The sequence below is a fragment of the Neofelis nebulosa genome, chromosome 8 (assembly GCF_028018385.1).
Source record: "Neofelis nebulosa isolate mNeoNeb1 chromosome 8, mNeoNeb1.pri, whole genome shotgun sequence".
NCBI classification, from domain to species: domain Eukaryota; kingdom Metazoa; phylum Chordata; class Mammalia; order Carnivora; family Felidae; genus Neofelis; species Neofelis nebulosa.
Genome location: NC_080789.1, coordinates 1,138,939 through 1,164,410, shown reverse-complemented (window position 1 = coordinate 1,164,410; position 25,472 = coordinate 1,138,939). Strand labels below are relative to the sequence as shown.

Here is a 25,472-nt window from a genome sequence, read left to right as displayed (position 1 = left end):
CCGGGTCCGGGTGCGCAGGTGTAGAAAGCTCCTCTCTGAAAACAACTGTGAACGACTCCGTCACATATGTCGACAGCGACACATCATTCGAGTTCATGACAATTTCTGCGACCAACAATTCACTTACCTTGAGGAAGAAAAACAGTTCACTCAACTAGGGAGTCTAACGCGGCATTCCCACACAGTCCTGACCCGGGTCACGCGGTCAGCAAACGGGAGGACACGAGCGTGTCCGTGTGATTTCTGACCAGGGTGTCCTAAGTGTCGACGATAAACCCATCTGACGAGTGGCGAGTGGCTGTGAACGGCTCAGGGAAGCAGGAAAACCCGCACTCAGCTCTCCAGATCCTTCACCCTCTGTGCCACGTTCTGCCACGTTCTACTGTGGGCAGTCTTTCTAGAATCTGACTTTAAAACTAAGAAGTCTTTAGAAGAGGACTACTCTAGCCTCATTTAAAAGGCTTCTTGACGCTACTGACATAAAAACAAGAAGCCTGAAAAGCCCAGAGAACACGACTTCATCACCTGGCCCTGGGAGGTCGGTCTGCTGGCCACCAGGGCCCGGAGAGGAGGCCCTCCGGCGGCGGCGAGGCAGGCTGGCCAGCAAGGGCGCAGCCTCTAGGACCAGCCCCTGCCTGGGGCTACAAGACACGTGACCTACAACCAAGAGAAGCAATTCATACGACCTAAGTCGATATATTATCACTAGGTATAGTTTTTATTTCATTGAACCTGCAAACTGCCCCCAGGCCACTTGAAAAAATACAACTCAGTACATCCAATCCAGTCATCCTGAAAACGGGAAGCTACTAAGTTCCGCTTCCGTCTCAGAGCAAACGTTTTGAGAATCCTCCCTTAACAATGTGACAGGTGCCTCAGCTCTGCGGGGCCGCTCGAAGCTTGCCGGGCACGTCACAGGTGACCCAAACACCACGGGAGCACGTCCTCAGCAGGAAAGCCGTATAAAGGGTCCGTGGCCGCACCGCTGCCCAGCAAACCGCGAGGCACGCTGGCGTGAAGTGAGAGCCTTCCTGCCCGTCACTTCAAAGTCACCAACAGGTTTAGGCAAACAGCATTTACAAACCCCCCACCCGCAGGGGGCGCTGAGCAAACGGGACCCGCATGGCACAAAGAGCTGCTCCCGGAAAGCTGCTCCCACAACCGGGAGCCGGGGCGGGGCCCTCTCACGGGGAGCCTCGGCCACCCCTTCCCCGCGCACTGCCTCGGCTCACCCGCCACCTCCCGTCCCCGCCTCCAGCCTCTCCTGGGGCCCCGCACACCAGGCCCCGTCCTGACCCTGCACCAGAGCACCTGCCCCCTCCCTGCGGCCGAGGTCCTCGGCGGCGACACCAGGCGGTGACCGCTAGAGGCCGAGGGAGCGTCATCCCTCGCCAGGCTCTCCGGGCCCCTCTTCACGAGCCATCTCCACGCTACCAGTAGGGACTCCCATCCTGGCTCAGGCCCCCGGCCTGCCTGCTCCTGCTTGGGCAGCACCACCCCAAGTGCCCACGTCCCTGCCAGGCACACAGGGGCCCTGGACCGCCGAGGTCACCCACACCTTCTCCAGCCTCTCATGCTAGGCCCATACTGGGCGTTCTCCTGCCCTCGCGTCCCTCGCCAGGAGCAAAGGTCGAGGCCTCATCAGAAGGGCCTCCCTACCCCTCCTTCTACCCAAAGGCAGCCTGGGGCACAGCCATGACCACTCTGCTTGTCCATCGTCCCTGCTCTGCGGTCAGCTGGGCAGCTCACTGGACGCATCTCTGGGGTATGAACAGGGCAGGCGGAGGGGGCCAGGGGTCAAGGGCTACTCAGATGACCAGGTACAAACACCGCCACCTCCAGCTGCGAGACCCAGGTGGGTCGCTGAGCCCGAGCCTCACTTTCCTCATCTGTACGGTGAGACAGAAGACAGCACCGGTGCCTGGTGAACCCCACGGCACCCCATCAGCCAACACCCTGCGCTGCCCGGCCCTTCAGAGGCGGCATCCCAGTCAGGACCCTGAGCAGAAACCATGCTGGAGTTCGTAACAAACATGAACGTGGGGCACCTGGGGGGGTGCCCAGTCAGGTAAGCGTCCGACTCCTGATTTCAGTTCAGGCCATGAGCTCCCGGTTCGTGAACTGGAGCCCTGTGTCAGGCTCTGTGCTGAGATTCTCTTCTCTCTCTCGTGCTCTCTCTCAAAATGAATAGACAAACTTTTGGAAAAATAACAAATACGAATGTTCTCACGAAAGCTCACGGGCTGCTAAGAATTGTATCATCTTACTGCATCTGAGAAATGCTCAATTACCTTCTAGAATGAACTCTATCCACCTCTCCGTTTGTAAACCTAAGCGACCACTCATTCACAACACAACGGCTCCCCCCGTTCAGGACACCTACTTGAAACTAGCTACTCCGGGAAAATCAGCAAAAACGCAGTTACGTCTGCAAGACCAGCTGTTCCTCTGCAACACCGACCGAACGCGTCTGCATCGAAGCCACGGGAAGCTCGGGAAGACTCCAGTGTGAAGCATCGGCCGCTTCCGACCCACAACCGCGCGCCGTCTGACCAGCACCCCTGCCTCGGGCTTCCTCCGCTCGCGATCCCAGAGGGAAAAAGCGAAAGACACAACACCGCAGACCAAGGGAGACCTCTCGTAAACGCGACGGGGCCCTCGCACGCTCCAGTGTCACTCGTGTAGGGAAAGCAGGGCCCCGCAAAGCGCAACCCCGCGGCCGAGCAGAACCCCGGCTGCATCTCCGGGAAGAGAGAAAGGCACGGCCTTGGCCCGTGCCGACAGAGCTCAAAGTACGGCCTAGATCCCAGTGACGGGACACGAGAGCCCCGGTCGGCGGCTCGGTGACAGCGCCCGGAGCCCTGCCAGCCCCACAGCTCGTCCTCCCAAAGCCGCGGTCTTCACTGCTCTGCACCCAGCCAGTCACCTGGAACCAGACTCCGGGTAGAAGCGGGCCAAGCGCCCCGAGCCGCTCACGAGCCCACCGGCGCCTTGACGGGGCCTGCGGCGGGGACGGGGCCCACCCAGCTGCGCCATCGGCACGGAGAGCCGAGGCCGGGGCCCTGGCCCCAAAACGGGGGGTGGGAGGAAGGGCTACGCCCCCGGGGACCCCCTTCAGAGGGGGCGCCTCGGTGGGCCCGACCCGGGCACGACCCCCGCCCAGTTACGACGGAGACCGCGTCCTGAGGTGTGCGGATGCCGCCGACGTCCCGCACCTGGTCTCTCGGAAGACGCTTGCTTCTGGCCTCACGGGAAGGATGGCGAGCTGCCCTCTACCCCCGCTCACGGTGTCTGCCCTGCCCGTCTTCTCCAACTTCCGCGGGAGGACCCCCCCCCCCCCCCACCCCCATCCAGAGGCCCTGCTGCTTCCTCAGGGCCTCCCTGAAGGCGGCCTCGTCCTCCCCAGCACCCTTCCCCCCAGCCACGAGGGAGACACCCTTTCTGCGTGTTTACGCACTTGTAACAAGAGACCTGATGCCTCACACGGATTCCAGGCCGTCTTTTGTTAGACCTCACCGCCGTCTTCCTTCAGAATGACCCCGGCACCACAGAGCGGCAAACGTGGGCTGCAGTGGGGGGCGCCCGCCCGGTGGGGACCCCGAGCCGTGCACCGAGGCGGCCGGACGACTGGGGAAGACACCGCGTCCAGACCAGCCCTCCCGATGACCGTGAGTGACCGGTCGACAAGCTTTCCCCCGACTCACTCTGTTCAGGGCAAGTAACGTGCCAAGAGTGGTTTTTCCACGACGAGTGAAAGAGCAGCTCAGCCGGAGCGCCTGTCGGGCAGCGGGAGGGGGTGGACACAAGGGAGGAAGACACACACCCCACTGCAGGCCTAATGGCTGCGGCTGCCCTGACCCCCAAGGGCAATGTGGGTGCCAACGGGGCGGGGGGGGGGGGGGGGGGGGGGCAAAGCCCCTGCCAGCAAGTGCTCAGACCTGTCCTTCCTTCCCTGGCGAAGAACGCGGCCCCTCCTCTCGTCCCCCACAAGGGAGGACCGAGAGCCTGCATCTGTCACTCGGGCGGCCCAGGCCAAGGCCCTGTGAGCGGAAACAAACCAGGCCTGGTGTGAGGGGAAGCCGCACAAGTCTCAGCTGTGCGCACAAGCGGCCACTTCCAGGAGAAAGAGGAGCTCGAGAGCTGCAGCCGCCCCGCGGGGCAGCGCCACAGGGGGACCGGGTCGGGTTCAGGGGGACGGAAGGTCGTCACCAACGGCCCCCTCCTGGGACTGGCTGCACGCGGGGCCGCCCCCGCCGACAGACGCCCACGGCCCGCGTAAGCTCTTTTCCCACGAGCCGACTAGAACAACTTCGCGCGCCTGTCCCGCTGCTCTTGCGGTCCGAGTTTGGACGCACCGAGAGAAGCTCGGACTCTGAGCCGAACCGCCAGCAGCGCGGTGTGAGATCTCACTGCGCCTTCCCTTCCGGGACACCGAACGGGCCGGGATCTAAGATCAGGAGAGCGCAGACCGGCGAGGAGCTGCTTCCGCCAGGTTCCGCCAGGTTCCGCCAGGTCCCAGGTGCTCAAACCACTGACAGCGCGGGTCCCGAGCACAAGGCCCGCCACCTACAGCCACTGGGCGGAGGTTCACGTGAGCACCGGGGGGGGGGGGGGGGGGGGGGGGGGGACGCGCGCTTCTTCCCAACTACTTCCTATCCACGGACCCGTCCGCCCCAGTTGACGTCGCCAGCTGTCACCGCTGTGTGTGTGACACGTCGGAGGCCCACCAGGCAGCTCCAGGTCAGCTCCCCGCTCCCTGGCGACGGCGTGTGCGTCACCGTCCACCCTTTGGACGCCAGAGGGGAGGATTCACGTGACAGTGGCATCACGGCCCTCTCGGGAGCTGCTACGACCAACAAAAACAGCCATCACTCTTGTCACAGAAGCCACGTCTACCCTACAACCATTCTGGGAGGCGTACGAGGCCTAAACCACTGTTTCTAAATAGTCTTTCAGCAACGAGTTGGAAAAAGAGGGCTTATTCTGGGTCTTCAACTTTGTGACCCCCTAAAGGCCGAGATGCAGCACGGTGGCACCGACTGTGACAGGAAACCAGCCCGGTGGGGACCCCGGGCAGGGAGGGACGGACACTGAGCGTGTGCTTACCTTCCTCCCCCGTCTCCTGCCCCAGCTGAGCACTTTCCTCTTCAAAGCTTCCAATACCTGATTCCGCGGGCGGGGGCTGGCTGTGCTGCTGGCTCAGCTTGTTCCGAAGGACCGCGATCTCCTTTTTCAGGAGCTTGGCCCGCTTGCTCCGAGACCCGCTGGACTTCATGGCGCACGTGAGGTCCAGCTTGTCCAGCAGCTCCCTTAGCTGCTCCTCTAGGACCATGTGGGCCCTGTTGGCTGGGTTCAGCAACCTGTCCACTGAAGTCGAAGGACACCCCGTCAGTCATCGGCTACCGGTGCCCCCCGAGACCACCTCGCCAGCACAGGCCCTGCCCGCGGGGAGCCCCACAAGCCCCTCCACGCTCACTCCAAACCCGCGACGGGCACTGCCACAGGGAGACCAGCTTTCACCCCGTGGCTGTCCGGACTCCCCTGGAGGAAAGCTCGTACGCCTGTGGCTGGCTGGCCAGGCACACAGGGCCACAGCGCGCGGAAGGAAGGCTAGCGCCTCTCCCGGCGCGCGCCCGAACCACGCTGTCTGTCCGGTGTGAAGACCGGTGGAAGAGGCCCACCAGGGCCGCCCCCAAGGGAGGCGGGCTCTGCTGACCACAAGCCCGGGGCCACCCATGCAGACTCTGTTTGGCCACCGCAGCTCCTGTCTGAGCTCACCTCTGGACCCAGACCGCCGTGTGGCTCTACTAAAACTGGGCCACGCCATACGCTGGTAGTTTTCCATTTCGGGCACATTTACTACAAAAATCCCTAGGGTTCTTGGTTTCGACAAAACGACAAAACTTATGAAGCACAAAATTACCTTAGATCAGTGAAAGGTGGCCAAGAAAGAAACCACTCTTTAGATCTAAGATAAAACGGGGAGCGAGAGGGAGACAGAAGCCACGGCACAACCACCAGGAGCAAGCGGCACCTTCCTCCACAAACAAGTGTTGCTAAAATATCTGTGCTTTTCACGAAGTAACGAGACACCGGTACCGTGAAATAAATACGTAAGGAAGCCTGAAGCACAACAGGCCGGCTTGCAGCCCTGCTGTCTCCAGCACCACTTCACAAATGACAGAGCCTCAAAACCATTCACGTAAACAAAAATCACGTCCTTTGAAGCCCTAAAGATAATGGCCTGGCCTGTGGGCGTCGGCATGGCGTGAAATCGGCCGCTGCCCAAGCAGACTGGATGTGACGTGCATCCCGCTAGCTCGGCCATCTCCCCGCACGAACGCTGAGGAGACACATTAGGACTTCTCAGCCATGAACTTACCCCTAGTGAAACCTGACTGTCAGACTTTTGCTGAGGAAACACCAGTCACCCACTCGCCCGTCTCCTCAAAGACCCGATCCGCGGCAGCCTGCGAGCCCCTTCTTATTCCAGGGAGGTGGCCTAGCGGCTGCAGCGTGGTGGCCAGAGCAAGGCACAGGGACCAGCCCCCGTCCCCAAGGACGGGAACAAGTGAACAGACAGACCACCGTGCCGCACCTGGGCCACACGCCCGCGCTCGGAAGCCCGCGCGGCCAGAGTCTAGCAGGCTCGGCACACGGCCACTCCTGAGGCCTTTCCTCAGCCGCAGGCATCCTCGGAAGCAGATTGGGGCCCGCCCAGGGTGCAAACCCCAGCTGACCTGCTTCTCGGCCTGTAGCAGGCAGACCTAGGCTGTCCCCACTGCCCACACGGGTCCCTCTAGGTTCCTGAAACGTGCCCCCTCGGAACAGAAAGGTGCTAAGCGTGCAAAATACACAGCACGTGGTAAAGAAAAAGCAAACGCCCGTGAAAAATATGCTCGGCAATTTTTACGTGGATGGCGTGCTAAAAAAGCACGGTACTTCAGGAGCGCTGGGTTAAAAACACGTCTAGGAAGTCAATTCCTTCCCCTCCTCACAAGGCTGCTAGCAGCAAACGTGCAGTACGCGTGCGGCCCGCGCGCTAGCCCCGCCGGGCCTCGCGGACACAGCCTGCGGGGAAGGACACTCGCCCGCCTGCGCCCGCGCCCGGGGCTGGTGCTTACCGTCTTCCCAGGAGAAAGGCCGCCGAGGGGCCGCAGCAGGCCGCTCGGGCAGGTGCATCCCCGAGGCCTCCTCGAAGCCGATGCTGTCGGCCTGGCGCCTGGCCTGCCTCAGAACAACACCGCCCTGATCGCGCAGCCTCACGGCGGCTCTATAAAACACCGTGTCCTTGGCATTGTACTTCATGCAGTTATCTACAATGAGATTAAAATCCTCCTCAAACTCAGTGAGGTGTCTATACCCTTGAGCTTCTAACCGTTTCCTCATTGTGGCAAAGTCCATGGGATGTTTAATGTGATCCAAATAATCTGGTACCTAATTTCAGGGAGGAAAAATAATCGTTTACAAACAAAGAAGGACGCTTATCCATCCTACATAAGCAATACACCCGCCACATAACACACGAGACACGCGCACGCACACGCGCACGGCCCTGGGGACTCTCGCACCCCCGGGGGCGGCGCCGACAGGCGCCACGTATAGACCCCACGTCCCGCCAGGGGCCCCGCTCACTCAAGCTCCTTAAACCCAACACACGGCAACCGGTGCGCTCATCTGCGCGGACAGCCGCCAACCGACTGCTGCCCGGCTGCTCGCTGAGAGGCGACTTTCACCTCTCGTTTTCACTATCTTAACGAGACAGAGCTTAAACACCAAGTCCAGCAGAAACCGACGCCTAGCAGCGAAGCAGGCTTACGCGCTACCTAGGGAACGGGTACCGGAGAAGCCGCGGGGCGACCCCGACGCCAGCGCGTGAGCACCCACCTCCTTCAGGCTCACCGGCTGGGCGAATATCCGAGCCGGGTCCTTCTCCTGCAGCTGGTCCAGCACGGAGCGCAGCAGCACCGTGAGTGGCGTCAGCCGCAGCTCCAGGGCCATCTGCTCCACCTTCACCTGCGAACACGGCCCGTGGTCACGCGGTCGCGCTCCCCGCACCGCCCGCCGGGGAAGGCCGCGCCCCACCCCCCACGCGGTGCCCCCGCCCCCGGCCGCCTCCAGGCTGGGGGCCGACGTCCCCCCTCGTCCCGCCGCCCGGAAGCCCTCACGCTGCCCGGGGGGACCCTGCGAGGGGCGCCGGGCCTCACCTGCTCCCGCTTGAGCTTCTCCCGCTTGCGCAGGAGCTCGATCAGCAGCCGCGCGCGCTCCAGGTCGTGCCGCAGCCGCTGCCAGTACTTCAGCTTCTCTTTGGCAGCTTGAATCTCCTCGTCATTTTCTCTCTGAGGAAATTAATCGGAAGTCAGCCTCAGACCCTCCCAGGGGGAGCCACCGACCGTGCCGGCCCCGCGAGCCGGCCGGGGCGCCCACCCAGCGCGGACTCGCCCCGTGGAGCGCCACGGGGTCTCCGCGGGGCCAAAGGGGCGTTTGCCGGCCCCGCTGGGCCAGGGGGAGCCCCCGCGCGCGCGCACGGACACAGGCATCCCGACCCCGGCACCGGAGCAGGGGTCAGGGGAAACCGGGAGTGGCGGGGACAGCCCGGGGAGCAAAGCCCGGGGCCGAGACTGCTGCAGGGGAGTGGGGGGCGCCCACGCCCAACGGCTCTGAAACCGGCGGCCCGTGGTCGCCACTCGGTGCTTCCTTGGAGGAACACACGTGCCACCGACCTCAGACGACCATCCCTACTCCGGCGTCTTCAAACACAGAAACGCCACCTCCAAAACGCAAAGAGGCGGAAGGCGGCAGACAGCACACCGACGGCAGCCCTGCCCGGCGCACCTCCGACCGCAGCGCCAGGAAGAAACGCTCGGGCTACGACAGCAGACAGGGCCACCAGTGAGCAGGCCCGTGGCAGCCGAGGACGTCCCCGTGACGGCCAGAGAGGACTTCCCCGCACGGGGGGCGGGGGACACTCCACCTCCAGAAAGTTACAACCCAAGGCCCCCCGTGCTCCCATCCAAGTGTCCCCTCACTGCCTGGCCCGGCGCCGGGCCCTCCTCCAGGCTCCCACGCAGCCCACCCTTCCCTCCCTGTCCCTCGAGGTCTGCCCAGGCCGAGGGGCCACCGTCTGCTCCTGCGGCGGCCTCCTGTCCTCACCTACAGACCCCACCTTCCACCGCGGCACACGGCGAGCACCACCACGTGCCAGGAGCTGAGACCCCTCTCGGTCTGCGCCTCAGCTGAAGATCACAGCTCTCGGGCAGGCCCGGCGCAGACGGCGGAGGAAGAGGTGGTCGGGGCGTGGCGAGGGCACCCCTCCACCTGTCCCCGAACCTCAGCTCCACTAAGACACTCCCATCTGTCCCCATGCGGGCTTCCAACAGCTGCCTGGGGCCTCCAGGCCACAGCAGCCCAGGAGGCCTACTGCAACCGCATACGTGTGACCTGGGCCGAGAGAAAGTCCCCACCTCGGCTGGCATCCATCACCTCACCATTCCTGCGGACGGACGCACACCCACGGCCTCGGGCAGGGTGCTCACCATCAGATTCTGGAGCGTGTTCCACACTCATCAAACCCCCTTCTCGCTCTCTCTGGACCACTCTGCCCCTGGAGTCCCCCCGACCCGGACAGAGCTAAAGCAGCACACCCACCAGGCAGGGCTCCATCCCCTGGATGCCCCTCCCTCCTTGTCCGAGCGCAGAGCACCTGCCTCTGAGGCCACAAGCACGGGGCTGCGACACGATGCCCCAACCACAGGGCCTGTGGGCAGACGACCATCAACCAGGCTACGCAGACTCTCCCCACTAGCAAGGGGACAAGAAGGCTGGGCCGGAGCCTCCCCTCCAGGCGCTCTCTGGCTCTAGGGGGAGGCTGCCTCACCATCCATCCGCCAGATGCGAATCACAGAACCTCTTTTAACGTTACTGGAGTCTCAGGTGGGGGTGCGTGGCTGGCTCAGGCAGAAGAGCGTGCGACTCTTGATCTCGGGGTCGTGAGTTCAAGGCCCACGTTGGGTGTAGAGATTATAAAGAAACTTTAAATAAAGGTGTCAGGCATGGAACAGGGCAGTTAGCTAACTCGGTTGGTAGAAAGAGAGTCTCTTCTTGAGGATGTGGGTTCCACCAAGCCCTACGTGGGGCCTGGAGCCTACTTTAAGAAAAAAAAAATTGTAAAAATCTCAGGCATTAAGTTAACATTAACAGCAGCTGTATAAACACCTGGTCAGTAAATAAAAAAGTAGATTTAGAAAACCAAATCCTCCCAAAAGCATCTGAAAATCACCTTGTCCATTAGTCTGAATGAACAGTCTGAAAACATCAACCAAAATTCAGCCTGGTGACCCTACGCAGCAGGAGAGAGCTGGTGGGTGCCACCTGCCGTGTCCCTGCTGCACTCATGCCCCACACGGGGGACGACAGGGCCGCCGCCGAGGGCCGCTCTCCTCACACGACGGCCTGCAGCACAGGACCTGACCCCAATGCGCACGGCTTCACCTACATAAAAGGGCCTGAGTTTCTGGACTCTGCTCTTCAGCAATCTTTGTTTCCTACATAAAAACCTATCCCGGAAGACTCCAGAAAGCAGGAGAAAGGCCAAGTGGTTTCTGGTACCGAAACGCTACCAGGAAAGAGAATGCTAGAAGATCACGTTAGCCACCTTCCACCTGACAAATGGGAGGACGCCTGGGGGGGGGGGGGGGGGGGGCAGGCCAGGCCAGCCCCAAGGGGTGAGGGCCCCAGCACATCTACCCGAGTCCCAGGGTGGTACCAAGGACGTAAGACCCCAAAGAGGCAGGGCTCCCTGCCCCTAAGGCAGGGTGCACGGAGGAAACCAGGTCGCAGTGCTGAGCCTCACGCCTGCAGCAGCAGGGTGGGTGGCGAGAAGCCGTGCCTCCAGCACAGGAGGGGGACTGTGCTGTCCTAAAGCCAGCAGAGAGGAACCGGAGACGCACCTGTGACAGCAGGAAGCACTGCTGGCTCCAGGGCCTGAGAACAAGACAGACAGGAGCCTCGCCCTCCCCCTGCCCACTGACCCTCACCCAAACCAGGATCTCAGGACGGTGAGAACAGGCTCTGGAGGGGGTCGCCATGAAGGTCCCCAGGAAGGTGCCCACAGGGACCCTGCGCTCAAGGCCAGCCCAGAAGAGCCCGGCCGGATCCTCGAAGACTGCCGTGCACAGCAGCACCCGGGAGGCCAACCTGACGCCCCTCGTCTGCCCGGACGTGAGCGACCTCACCCTCAAACCAGCTCGTCCCGTCCACCCATCTGTCCCCCACCAGGTCAGCCACGGGAGGGAAGGGCTGCCCCTGACCTCCTCCACAGCCCAGCTCAGAGCGGCTGTCCAGAAATACAGACAAAGTTAAACCCTAACATCAAGTATTTCCGAATTTTCAAAACCACGTGAACATCACACCAAGCCCCACATGTTCTGTGCGGAACATTACTGTTCCGGACCCTGCAGAGAAGTCAGCCCCTACAGGGTGACGCAAGAAAGCACCGTCTGGGAGCAGAGGAAGGCAAACGGGGGTGCCTGTGCAAGCCACACGGGGGAGCTTCCGACAACCGTGCCACTAACTCGCCCCCGCAGGCCAAGCCAGGTGCGCTCCAGGGGGTCAACGCTGGAGTCACACAGACTCAAATCCACGCGGTTCCTCATGCCAAGGACGCGAACACTCCCACATCTCATCTTCCTGTCCCTACGCACTGATTTCATACGTGGTAGCCCCAGGCCGGTCGCTTCCACTGGCTCACCCGTCCCATGGGCACAAAGCCCCGAAGGGGAACACCAACTCCATTCCCAAAGGGAGGAGGGACACACAGCATGTGATCAAAGCAGTCGTCGCTAACAAAGACCCCCAGTGTGACGTACGGTTAACCGGGGATTCTGACCCCCAGACCCAAGCGTGTGTGGGATGCACACGGTCCCCAGGGTGGGCAGCACGCTTAAGACACAAGGGATGTATCCACAGCGGTCCGTGACCCCAGTGCACCTCGGGACATTCGCACAGCCGGGCCTCACGTGTACATGCGCCCAGCGTAGCCAAGACTTCAGATTAAGTGGGCCCCCTTCAGTGTACTGGAATGCTCGACCCAGCACCTCTGCCCCAGCCACGCGGGACCGTCCATGGACGTGACTCGGATGGCGCTGCAGGCACCAGGCACTGGCCCAGACCACCACACCCTCAGAAGGGCATCGGGCCCAAGAAGCGCACCCTTCCTTCCCCCAGATGGAAGAGGGTCAAGAGCAACCCCAGAGAGGCCCAGAATCTTCGATTTAGCTGTGGTTTTCAAAAGTATAAAAAAGATGTTAAGATGCGTAAGGTTTTTTAACCGAGCATTTAAACATGTTCATGTTTCACCTTTTTGTGTCACCATAGGACCAGAAAAAGTCCAGATGACGAGCTCCCTAGGGCTGGCCCCATCCCCCAGGCCGGGGGCAGGGAGGTGGAGAGGGACACGCTCGCCCGGGTCTCCAGCCGTGACCAGAAGGAGGATCGGCAGAGACGGGAGGGCCTCTCCCCAGAGGGGAGAGGGCGAACGAGTTGTCCGCGCGCCCCACGGCCGCACGCTCTCCAGGCCGCGGCTCTACCGCACTGGGAGGGACGGGTTCGCACCTGCTACAGCCGAGCAGCCTCCAGGAAGCTGTGGCCCAAGCCCAGAGCACAGCAGAGGGGCTGACTCCAGCCCGGAGAACCCCACCGACCGGGACCCCGGTGGATCCGGTGTCCAACCGCATCTGTGTCCCCTCCGACACACTCAGCCACCTGGCAACCCAGGATCGAGAGAGAGAGAGCATGCAGACAGCCTCCGAGGTGACGGCAGCATGGCAGCCGCAGCCATCCGACGTGAATGTGTTGGAAGGACAGTCCCCGCACGAGCCCAGAGGGGCAGACAGGCAACGAGGGGGGCCCGCTCTCTGCTGCGTCCTCCAGGCTTCGCAGCCCGACGCCAATCGCGGACACAGCTCTTCCCCCCTACAGAGCCGCCCGCTCCCCTCAACATCAAGTGCGCCAACCCAAAATTTTGGGCGATGCGCCGAAAAGCCATTTTTGTATTCAATTTATTTTTGTGACATCTCACGGAGCCAATTTCTTACTTTCTAAATTCATTCTTTCAGAACTGCTTCACACTATCAGATGGTTCTACAAACCAAATTTACTAAAATTCAACGGCCTGTTTCATTTTGCTTTTAAAAAGCAACTCCTGGGGCGCCTGGGTGGCGCAGTCGGTTAAGCGTCCGACTTCAGCCAGGTCACGATCTCGCGGTCCGTGAGTTCGAGCCCCGCGTCAGGCTCTGGGCCGATGGCTCGGAGCCTGGAGCCTGTTTCCGATTCTGTGTCTCCGTCTCTCTCTGCCCCTCCCCCGTTCATGCTCTGTCTCTCTCTGTCCCAAAAATAAATAAAAAATGTTGAAAAAAAAAAATTTTAAAAAAAAAATAAAAAGCAACTCCTGGGGCGCCTGGGTGGCTCAGTCGGTTGAGCGTCCGACTTCAGCTCAGGTCACGATCTCACGGTCCGTGAGTTCGAGCCCCGCGTCGGGCTCTGGGCTGATGGCTCGGAGCCTGGAGCCTGCTTCCGATTCTGTGTCTCCCTCTCTCTCTGCCCCTCCCCCGTTCATGCTCTGTCTCTCTGTGTCTCAAAAATAAATAAACATTTAAAAAAAATTAAAAATAAATAAATAAATAGAAAAAAAAAAAGCAACTCCTGGAGCGCCCGGGGGGGCCCAGTCAGACTCTTGGTTTCAGTTCAGGTCATGATCTCACGGTTTCCTGAGCTGGGGGCCCGCATCGCGCTCTATGCTGGCAGCAAGGAGTCTGCTTGGGATTCCTTCTCTCTCCCTCTCTCTGTCCCTCCGCTGCTCGCACTGTCTCGCTCCAAAAAATAAATTAAGAAGCTTAAGAAAAAAAAGCAAGCCCCGTTTCTTCTCACTCACCCAGCTTTCCTCTCCTTCCCCGCCCACTGCGGTCACCGCAAAACGGCCTTCAGAGCAAAGCCCTGAAAACGAACCACTCCTTGCACATATCCAAACCCCAACTCCCAGCCCAGCACACAGGCATGCGTCCGAGGGGCCCAGGCCTCACCTCCTGTGGCTCCCACCCGACGTGGCCAGCACGGTAATGACTTCCCTGGGCGTCCCCAACACGTCCAGACACACGAGGTGACACAGACAGAGCAGAGTCGTTCGCACAACCCGCAGCTGAGGCAGCCCAGGGCACACAGGGTCCTCCTGCACTTCTAGAAGCGGCCCGGACCGGGGCTCGCGGACGGGGAGCCTGGGGCCCGGGGCCTGACGGGCTGGCAACACGCGCGGCCTCCAGTCGCAGGGACCGCTCAGCGCACCAGGAGGGCAGGCGACGCTGAGGGCGGAGGACCACGTACCTGCTGCGTGCTCCTCTGGGACTGCAGGCTGGACTGGAGTCGCCGCAGCAGGGGGGCGCCGTTCCTCGACAGCCTTTTGAGCAGCCAGTAGCTGTGGGCTCTCTCCACAAACTGCTTCTTCCGCTGAATGGCCACCTGATTCGCAATCCTATTCAACCTAAAACATGGAAAAACTCAGAGTTTGGCTTCAAAGGAGCGCATGAACGTTTCATCGCAGAAACTAGAAATGACGGGGTCGCTCTTCACAGACCGCCGTCCACACCTTCGCGGCCACTCTCAGCCACGCACACTGCTGTCTCATGCTGTCCCCCGTCTGCTGGGCCCAGCCCGACCCGCAGCCGCCCACAGCCTCCACCCGCTGCTAACTCACTCGAGGGCCTACCAGACCAGACACGGAAATACGCGGAGCAAACCTCTCGGGTCCTTACGCATTATGTAGGCCACACGTGCCGACCGCATCCAGCGACCGATTAAAACTGTTGCCAAGGGTGGGGGTGAGGGGGGCACGGGTGTCCCCTCCAGTCACCTCAAGAGGGAAAGAGAGGGGACAGCTGGGGGCCAGGGCTGACGGTGGCATCTGCAGGACCGTCGGGAGACAGGACCCTTGCAGGGGCCATAGAATGCAAAGGGTGTGTGAAAACACCTGCGTGGAGGGAGTGCTCACTTCAAAACCCCTCAAAGGCCAGCCAAAGCGTTTCCACAGCCCTGTTATCCTTCCTGCTGAATCAAAGCAATGATTCGTCAATTTGACTCACAAGGACACCGAAAGAGAATATAAATTCGGTCATAAACTAAACACTTAATGAAAATACAAACGAAACAAGATGTTCCTCATTGAACACCAAACATCAAAATGTCAGGACGAAAACGAGAAATTTTAAGGCTGCATTTTTTTAGAGAATGCAAATCTAAGTTTTACAAGATAATCGACGACAAAAAGTCAGAACACCCCCAGCTCTGCGGTGTCCAGACCCACAATGGTCTTTCCCTTAAAAACAATGGCTTTACGGGGCACCCGGGGGGCTCAGTCGGCTAAGGGTCCCGCTCTTGGTTTCGGCTCAGGTCATGATCTCACAGTCTGTGGGTTCAAGCCCCACGTCGGGCTCTGTGCCGACAGCATGCAGCCTGCTTGGGATTCTCTCTCTCCTCTCTGCCCCTCCCCCACTCTCTCTCTCAAAATAAATAAACTTTAAAATTAAAAAAAAAAACAACAGTTCCAGCTCATTTCCAAGACCACTCCAAATCACGCTGTCGGTCGGCCTCTGTGCCGAGGTGGCGAAGGGCACGCCTCCTGCACGGCTGCCCTCCTCCTGGCATAAGACCCACACGCCATGCAGAGAACGAGTACCGTGTCGACTGCAAAGCGCGGCTCCAGTGTCTGTCCCACACGGGGACCCGATACCAAGGAACCGGCTTAGGGGACCGGTATCGGGGCCCCGTGTGGGACCCTGTGTCAGACACAGGCCAGGGGCTTTGCCAGAGCGGCCTTGTCAAATCCCAGAGGAAGACACCGAGAGCTCTCTGGGAGCAGATGCAGAACCCAAGCTCGGGTCTGTCCACGGCCTGACCGTGACCACGGGGCCACGGGTCTGCACATTCAAGGACGCTGGGTCTCACAGCCTCAGCAGGAGGCCGGAGGAGGACAGCTGTCGGCAGCAGCCCAGGGCATCTCGGACGTTGCCGAGGGCGCCAGCAGAAGCCTCTGGGGGGGCACCTGGATTCTGCTCAAGGCCCTACCCGCAGCGCTCCTCGTCCGCAGGTGGGGTTGTGCAGTCCCGGGCACCCCGTGGGTGCCGTCTTGGGCGGGGTCTTTGTCTGCTTCACCACCCTTAGCTGAGGCATGATCCGATGCAGTGAGGTGCACGGACCGGACGGACACAGTTCAGAGGATCTGTACATACGCAGACAGGTGTTCTGACACAAGCACACGCTCCGTTATTTCAACGGCCAAACGAGGCAACGTAAATAAGAGTATTTCTTAACAGAAAGAAACGCTGTTTAACAACAGCTTATGAAGATTCTGAACTTCACGAAACAAGCCGCCAGACTCAGGATTTCTGAGCCACAATCAGCTCACGGACCTGAGCAACAAGGCTTTGATGAAAACCTATCACAAGGCGTCCCAGGGTTATTTGCCGAAAAACCGCAATCTGAGCGGATTCTGCTTCACGAGCTCCAAGTCCCAAAGAAGCAGGGCAGGCGTGGGGCACCGAGGCAGCGGCACAGGCACCCAGCACGTGCCTCCCCTAGGACGCAGCGGGGCCAGCCCCGAGCAGACCCCCCTCAGGCCTGCACCCGGCGTGCCCCCGGCCCCTAGACCGGCGCACAGCACGTGGAGGGCGGAGGGACGCGCTAAACCACACGAGAAACGCTCCCCACGCAAGCCTGCGAGGGACGGGGCCCCCCCTCCCTCAACAGTGGAACTCCAAAGGGAAAGAGACCAAAAGGGGCCGTTACGAGAGGAGAGACAGAAAGGACTCGTGTGGCTTTGAAAGCACAGCACAGCCTGGGGTTCGGAAAGAGGGTAAGAAGTTGAGTACCACACGGGTGAAGACGGGTAGACCCGGGGACAGGAAGGGGTTGCGGGAAGGGCTGGGGGCTGCTCTGTCTTCTCCAGCACACGGTGGTAACAAGGGTGTCTACCCTGTAATTATGCACTTGTTTTATGTTTCTTTCTTGGTTTGTTTTTTACTCTGAATATTGTTGTAAGAAATCTGGTATTTGGCAAGGGGGCATCAAAAGGATCAAAAGTTTGATCTTCTCAAGCCTTTCTGAACAGATCTCATACACAACGTGCCTCCAGATGAAAGACAACCAGGCTCCTGGAAAAACTGGGGGAGGACCCAACGAAGGGCAGATGGCGAAACATCAGCTTAAAGTGAGCACCTTGGGGGCGCCTGGGCGGCTCATTCAGTTGAGCATCGACTTCAGCTCAGATCACGATCTCGCAGTCCCTGAGTTCGAGCCCCGCGTCGGGCTCTGTGCTGACGGCTCGGAGCCTGGAGCCTGCGTCGGATTCTGTGCCCCCCCCCCCCTCTGCCCCACCCTTGCTTGTGCTCTGCCTCTCTCTGTCTTTCAAAAATAAATGAATGTAATTAAAAAAATTTGTTTTAAATAAATAAAGTGAGCACCTGCTACGATAAAACTGCTCTTACACCATCTACTTACGTGTGTGACCAGGAAGCAGACTCCCGTCCACGGTAGCAGGAAGCAGGAACAGAATTAAAGGAGAGCGTGTCTCATCGGAGCAGGAAGGACATCCCTCCATGAAACAGCCAGTCACCTCAGCCCATTTCCTCAGAGCTGCGCCCAGCACATACCGCTCACGGAAGAAGCCCGCTGAAGCGCACGCCGCCAGACGCGACGCCACCCGATCAGGAAGAAACCTCCACACTCGAGGCCCAGCGACAACCACAGGACGGCAGTCACCCTTGGCGGGAAGATACCGACGCACAAGGCCCGACGACCCAGGTTCCACTCAACTCGCTTTCAGAAATGATGAGCCTCGTAACATGTGCCTACGTTGACTATTCCAGGTGACACCTCTCTGCTATTCGCTCTTAGGGTGAAAACGCTGGATTTCAACTCAAAAACGTGGACGGCACTACAATGCTTTGCAGAACTATTTTGGTGGGTGATACGCCTCAGAAAGGAGAAAGGCTGACTCATAAGGCGCGAAGCATCCGGCTGGGGGATGTGCCCGGCGGCCCGGCCAGCACAGGAGGGCCTGGGCACGGTATGAGGGCGCACAGGGCAGGGGAGCCGGGACCCGGTTAAAGTGCCAATCGTGGCAACGGATGTGGGAAAAGCACCCGCAGGAAAACACAGCTCCCCAAAACAGAGCGGAAGCACGCAGACGACCTCAGCACGATCACAGTACTGATTTTAAGAACGGAATTGACAGTTTCACATTTTCCTCCCGCCCCCAAAAGAAAAGGAAAGCAGACAGTTTTTCAGAAGAGCTCGGCCACTGGAGGACCAGGCAACGCAGCCCCTGCCAACAGCTGGGGCGAGGGATGCGGACGTCCCGACACAGGGACGCAGGGCAAGGCAGAGGCCTGGCTCACGGGCGAACACACTCACGAAACAGAAACGACGCAGCAAACCGGGTCCGTTCGGGTATCAAATGACACCGCCCACCACGAGCAAGGGGGTCTGTCCCAGGAAGCCAGTGTGCTCTTGAGATTACAAGTTCTATCAGGACTCACACAGCGACAGACTCGAGGGCAGAACATGACGATCTCAACAGGTGCGGAAAAGCAGCAGGTCAACCACCACCCACGACCCAAGACTCACAGTGAGGGGCAGGGGCGAGGGGCGAGGGGCCCGCCGGCAGGGCTGGGAGAGGCTTCTCCCCAGACCTGGAGCGACAGGCACGCAGGGAGATGCTTCCCAAGATGGGAACCAAGACCAAGAAGCCCACCCTACCGGCTCCCGCGAGAACAGCGGGCACGAGAGGCAAACGAAGGACCGGAAGTGCAAGCCTTCCCGAGGGAAGAAAAGTGTAAAACGTCACTGAGCGGCATCGAGGAAGACTCCGCGGAGACGCTCAACGATCAGCAGTGCTGGCAAGAGAAGGACGAGGCATAAGAAATACACAGATCGCCTCCAAACCGGTCTGCACCCTCCGTGGAATTCCCAAATCCCGAGGGGCTCCGTCAGGAAACCTGACAAGATGCCTCCAAAACGTGCACGAAGGAACCACAGGTGACCAAGAGCCACACTGGCATCTGAAGAGCCTGCCCTGGAGCCGCAGGTGGCCGAGGGAGCAGAGCCGCCCGCCCACCGGAGGAAACTGGCCCGGGGCTGGAAGAGCTCACGGACCTCTCGGGAAAGGAGAAATTACTCAACGGCGAGCGAAAACTCAGCTCTCCACGGTGACGAAACAAGCCACACATATACCTCGTTAAGAAACGCACCCCCAAGTGACTGAAGACGTGGACTGAGAGACACGGATCCAACAGGTGGCCCAGGCCTCGACGGACGTGCTGGGACACGTCGGGGAACTGGCTGCCCTGGGCGCTGACCCCCTGCAGGGAGGCCAAGCACAGCCAAGATACAGCCAACAAATCAGGAGACTGGTCAGCGCTGGGGCCAGAGGAGACAGGAGGGACATGGACAGGGAAGCCGTGTGGAAGCTTTTAGAAGAAAACCCCGAGGTCTCCAGGGAAATGAAGGGTTATTTAAACAAGATATGAGGGCACAAACCATAAAATAAAGCAAATACACACCGATGGAAAATAAAAGTCAAACCCTTGTAAAGTGCCAGGACCGAGGCAAGCATGTCCGCTCCAACCCCATCAAATCAACTCCGGGCTGGCGGACCTGGTCTGCACCGAAGTCAGATAAAGACCGGAAAAACCAACGGGTGGCAAAGCCTGCTCACACCGTCATCTTCTCGGACGCTGTCCACAAAAATAATCTAATAAACCACAACATATTATACTAATCCAAAAGAGTTAAAAAAACAAAAAAAACAAAAAAACCAAAACCTGGACCTATACAAACAGCAAAAACACAGCTAATTGGAAAAAACACACTACTGGGGCACCTGGGGGCTCATTCGGACTCTTTTTCAGCTCAGGTCATGATCTCACAGTTCACGGATTTGAGCCCCACATCGGGCTCTGTGCCGGCAGCAAGGAACCTGCTTGGGATTCTCTCTCCTGCTCTCTCTCTCTCTCTCTCAAAAAATAAACTTAAAAAAAAAAAAAACCACACTACATTTTTTATGAGAACACCATGAACTCCCCCAAGACATTAAAGCAGCCCTGATGAGGCAGCGAGGCAGGCCTGCTCGTGTCTACGGGAGACCAGTGGCACGGAGTCCAGGCTTCAGCAGGGACGTGGCCATCCCGAGAAGTTAGGCCTGGACCCGCACGTGGGGAGGGTACTGAATAACAAGTGGGCCGGCCCTACGCAGATCAGGGTTCAGCAGCGATATGGTGTCCTTGTCAGGCAAGACGGCCAGAGGTCCAAGGACGGGACATGAGCGCTGGAAGCCGTCAGAACTGGCCCCGGTGACCAGCCGGGAAGGACTTGTACTTGGGGGAAGACCCAAAACCAGACCCCATCGCCCCCAACATTAGGCTGCAGGAGGGCTACAGAGGGTTCCCTGCTGGAGGACGTCCAGGGGTGGGGAGGGAGTCCTCAGACCAGACCCAGGACGAGATGGTAAAAGTAACAAAGTTCATCAAGACACCAGCATGTCACGGTCGTGTTCTTAAGAATTCTTACCTGTTCTCTACACGGACGTGTTAATGGATGAAACGAGATGACCGGGGTCTGTCTCCAAACGATGGGAAGGAAGAGACAGGCAAGGGTGGCCGCGAGTACAGTGACTGTTGGGGGCAGGCTCTCCCTGCTCTGCAGATTTCCAAATTTGAAAAGACTTTTTACAGACAAGGGCACCCGGATGGCTCAGTCAGTTTAGCATCCGACTCTGGCTCAGGTCATGATCTCAGGGTTCAAGGTTCGAGACCCACACTCTCTGCGCCTCCCCTGCTCACACCCTCTCCCTCAAAAATCAGTAAACGTTTTAAAAAAAAAAAAACTTTTTACAGACCTAAATAAGAATGAGAAGTCAAGGGAAAGAGAAGTGGAGATCCGCGATGAGCACAGCGTAGCCGCCTCGCCACGCAGGCCTCCACGGCCACACGCGCGCGCACAACCCCCACCGTCCCCGCAGGCTGCAGCCGAGAGGGACACACCAGCTCGCACCAGTCCCCAAAAACGCCTGGCTCTGAAGCCAGCCAAGAGAACTCCCACACCAGCAGCGTGGTCGTCCGTGATGCCACCCACCCACCTCCAGACCCAGGGTGACACCAAAATATGAGACGCACGACAGCACGGTGTTCAAAGTCAGCGTGTAAATCAGCAGCAGACCACATATGCACAAGCACACCAAGACCAGGATACGGACCGGAGGAAGTCACCCCGATTCACAGTAAGTGGCTGCCGTGAGGGGTGGGGGTGGAAGGGCCCAAAGGGACTTGGAAGTGTTCCTTTAACGGCATCTCTTTTTTTTTCAATGCTACATTCGATAAACACGCGTGTCAGTCTTCACTTTTCTTTTAATTATTTTTAATGTTTATTTCTGAGAGAGAGAGAGGAGAGACAGAGCATGAGCAGGGGAGGGGCAGAGAGGGAGGGAGACACGGAATCCGAGACAGGCTCCAGGCTCTGAGCCGTCAGCGCGGAGACTGACGTGGGGCTCGAGCTCATGAACCGCCGGATCATGACCTAAGCCGAAGTCAGACGCTTAACCGACTGAGCCACCCAGGTGCCCCTCTCATTTGGTTTTAAAACTTTTTATATAAAAACTGTGGGAAACAGGGGCGCCTGGGTGGCGCAGTCGGTTAAGCGTCCGACTTCAGCCAGGTCACGATCTCGCGGTCCGTGAGTTCGAGCCCCGCGTCAGGCTCTGGGCTGATGGCTCGGAGCCTGGAGCCTGTTTCCGATTCTGTGTCTCCCTCTCTCTCTGCCCCTCCCCCGTTCATGCTCTGTCTCTCTCTGTCCCCAAAATAAATTTAAAAATGTTGAAAAAAAATTTTAAAAAAAAAAAAACTGTGGGAAACAAAAAAAATGCAACTAAAAAGCTACTTTCCCTCCACGTGGCAGTCACTGAAAGACGGTGCTTGTGACGTCCTGGGGCCATCCCTGAAGAGTCTGATTTTAGATCCCACCCTCCCAAAGAACACAGTCTTGAGTCCTTACAAGGGACACAACTCACTTTTGCAACAGCTCAGAGGTCAAATGGAGGTCAAGGTGGCAAGAGTGAAATCCAACCCCTGTGACCTGCAAAGGCCAGAAGTTGCCTTGGGAGGGAAGTGGTTCTGCACCATGTGGCTCCCAGGAGAAGCTCCTGCACGGTTCAACACAGGTCAAGACCCTTCTCAGGACCCCTTCGCCAAGCCCAGAAATGGCTGGGGCGCACGTGTCACCCAAGGTCACGGTGAGGTGGCCGTCTGCAGCTAACTAACCAAGAGCCGAGTTCCCCAAGGTCAGGCTGCCAGTGACAGCCAGCTGGGCCACCCACCAGATGCTCCCCTCCCACCCATCCAGGTCCTGCTGGACAGACCTCTGAAATCACAAGGTCAGGAGAGGGGAAGGAGCCCACTGATGAGAAACTGGAGGGCCGAGGTGGTCGTCTCCGGGCCTCCTGGGGAACAGGACCAACAGGCGGGACCCTGGGCCAGTGTGAAGAGGTACCGGGCAGCTGGCGCCACTTCCAAGGGCCTCCCAGACCTCAGGCCGCGAGCCGGGAGAACACAAAAGCAGAAACTGTCCCGTGGAGGCTCCAGCAACACCTTGGTCACTGAGAAGCGGGGGATGTCACTACCTCCGGGGGGAGGGGGGGGCACACGGCACCTCCATGGACACCAGACAAACCCAGAACAATGCTCACTGGCTCTGCGAAGGCACAAGGGGTGTCTTCTCCAAAAATGGCCAGTCTCAGAACCTTCGAGTAGCTCCGGAAGCATCCAGATCACAGCCGGCCAGCCTGACCGGGACGGGGCCTGAATGGAGGACAGGGAGGCTACGGCGAGCCTCACCATGTGCTCGCCCGGAGGCCGGCCCTGTCCCGGCACACACGTGCGGACACGTGGGCCACCTCTGTGTACAGGGTGAACCCTGGGATTTGAGGGTCTCTCTCCTTATTTTTGTAGCATTTGATAAATTTAGAGCTATTTCCAAATAAAAAACTGAAATGATGACCCCCAACCCGACCCAGTCTCCACGTGTGCCTGTGGAGCGCGCACCATTGTGAGGCCCCATCAGCAGTCCTGACACCATCTGTCCACCTGCCGCGGTGAACGGGTCCGGACTCGGCGTGCGCACCATTCACATTTTGCACTTTATCAGCCTAGGTAACACCCAGGCTGCGGCAGTGGTGACACTGGGTGGCATTCGTCCACGGCTAGTATTAAAGAAAACTTCTAGTAAGTTTCAATCCTGTTTCTGCCCAAAGTGAGCAAACACAAGGCACGTGAACGGAAAGGACCAAAGTCGCTACTCCGGCTGGTTCTTCCCACGGACTGAGCGCCTGCTCTGCAGGCCCGGGACGCTGAGGGAGAGACCCAGGCCCCGAGAGACGGCGAGGACGCACGCACAGAGCACAGCAGCTCCCTGCAGAGACCACCACCGAGCAAGGCACCCAGGACGAGGGCCAGAGAGGCAGGGGCCGCACAGGGCACAGGCCGAGGTATCCAGACGCTCGGGTGACCGTGGACCGCGGCCCGCAGCGCTGCCCTCGCGAGCACAAGGTGCTGGAACACCTGCCCACACGCCGCGAAACACCGAGTCCCCACCAGAACTCTTCCCACCCGCCCCAGCAACGTGGTCAGAACCAGCCTGCACAGCAGCCGCAATCCTGCCTCCCGGGAAGAGCACCCTCCGCAGGCTGCGGCGCCCGGAGCCGGGGGGAAGCCGCACCCCGGGGCGGACGTACTCACGGGATGAGACGCCCAGCGCCTCCATCCGAATTCACCTCCTAGGAAAGCGGGGAAGTCCACTTCGTGAAGTCACGGCGGGTGGGAACGAGAATACTCGAAGAGCGCGTGGGAAGCCCACCACCGTGGCGCTTTCTCAGCGTGCCAGCTTCCGAGCGGCAGGGGGCAAAGACGACCACCCTGCTTTTCCATGTAGCGTTCGATTCACAAACAAAACGCTTCGCTTTCCGGTCTGGTTTTCGGTGCTTCTCTCCAGAGCAGCTGCCGCTTTAGACACCATGCAGGCCCTTCCCCCGAGGACCCCGACGCCCCCGATGCCGGCAGGGGCACCGTGACCTGCCTCCGGCACCACATCCAGGAGGCAAACCCAGGGGCCCGTGCAGCTGTGGGGTGGTCAGAGCAGGGCCTCCACCTGCCCAGAAGGGCCGAGCCACCCCCTCCCTCACTTCCCCAATCCACAGCCCAACAGAACTTTTCTAAATCATAGTCACACTAAGGGCCAGAAACGTGGGGAAAAAAAGACATACAAAACTCAAGTCCGGACTTTCCACAGTTCTACTGAGCAAACGTAAAATTCCTCGGTCAAATGGCTACTAAGCATTCACTCTCCCATTTCCGTCCTCACCCGGTGTCTGAGGGCGCAGCACCCTCCGGGAAATTGGGCTGTGGACCCGATCCTCCCTCCACCCTTCTCGCTGACTCAGGTAACTCACTAGGTGCGCACGTGCCCCGAGCAACGCACACGTAAACGACCCAAGTGGCCGAGAGGACCAGGCTAACGTCCGGACCAACACAGCACATCAGCCTCTGCTCATTAGAGGCCACTCTCCTCCACACATAAAGAGCGACTCCCACCAAAGGGCAACAAGAGAGAATTACCAGCTCTGGAGCTTTGGGGCAACTCAGTGAGTCCCTGACCGCCCCCACCTGCACCCTCGCCTCACAAGCCTCAACCGGTCCCTCCCTCCCCCACGAAGCAGCGAGGAACGGAGGAGGGACCAGAGAAGGATCTAATCGGAAAAGCGGCTACTCAAGAGCTAGAACAGCACAGCCAAGACGCTGATCGTTCTCAGAAGGGAAGGCAAAAAGGGAGGGGAGTGGGATTTCGCACACGCCCCCAGGAACGGGGGCCACCAGACCAGCCACACCGTGGGCCACGGCAGGATCAGCCCAGCGGCTGGCGAGCCCGGGCCACCCCAGCACCTGCCCCGACCACCCACAGGGTGGTCCAACAACAGCTTACCAACCGGCCGAGGGCGACCAGAAGACCTTCCAAGGATGGTGCTGTGGCCCAAAACATCAAGGTCGCCCAGCAGGTCTGGGCGATCCACACGGCAAGGCCACGAATCTCTCCCCAGCCACATCTTTTATCTCTACTCCAAACCGAAACCAATTTTATTCCTAAATTAAGAAAAGAAACAAACAGGGGCCAGACTACACTTTCAGTACGTGGTTTACTAACTACATCACCCGCTTTCAAAGATTCACATCCGAAGCCGGCATTTTGTCCGTCGGTCGGGCTGGTCACACAGGACCTGCGAGCACCCACATTTTCCAACTGGAAATGCTTTCTCCTGCAAGTGGCCCCACAGCCCCACAGGCCAGCCCCTCTTCAGCACCGCTCATCAGGAGCAGGCAACCACA

The 25,472-nt window shown here is 59.5% G+C and overlaps 1 protein-coding gene and 1 long non-coding RNA gene across 8 annotated transcripts in view; both read right to left on the bottom strand.

Annotated features, from left to right (window-relative positions):
* Nucleotides 1–25,472, bottom strand: part of BRD1 (bromodomain containing 1) — a 43,465-nt gene that overhangs the window by 11,214 nt on the left and 6,779 nt on the right. For 4 of the 7 annotated variants that reach the window (XR_009265232.1, XM_058740960.1, XM_058740962.1 and 1 more), the window contains exons 3-7: nucleotides 14,377–14,533; nucleotides 8,208–8,339; nucleotides 7,888–8,016; nucleotides 7,125–7,437; nucleotides 5,107–5,367 (exon numbers count right to left, since the gene is read on the bottom strand). Coding sequence is in view for 6 of the 7 variants with exons in the window: in XM_058740960.1 (XP_058596943.1) it covers nucleotides 5,107–5,367; nucleotides 7,125–7,437; nucleotides 7,888–8,016; nucleotides 8,208–8,339; nucleotides 14,377–14,533 (992 nt within the window). In the remaining variant the exon portion in view is untranslated. The remainder of the gene's footprint in view (nucleotides 1–5,106; nucleotides 5,368–7,124; nucleotides 7,438–7,887; nucleotides 8,017–8,207; nucleotides 8,340–14,376; nucleotides 14,534–25,472) is intronic. The other 3 variants (XM_058740961.1, XM_058740963.1, XM_058740965.1) reach the window with 1 other exon arrangement.
* Nucleotides 388–4,501, bottom strand: LOC131518676 (uncharacterized). The gene is made up of 2 exons (XR_009265233.1): nucleotides 3,154–4,501; nucleotides 388–3,112 (listed from the first exon to the last, which is right to left on the bottom strand). It is a non-coding gene; the product is annotated as an uncharacterized LOC131518676 (long non-coding RNA).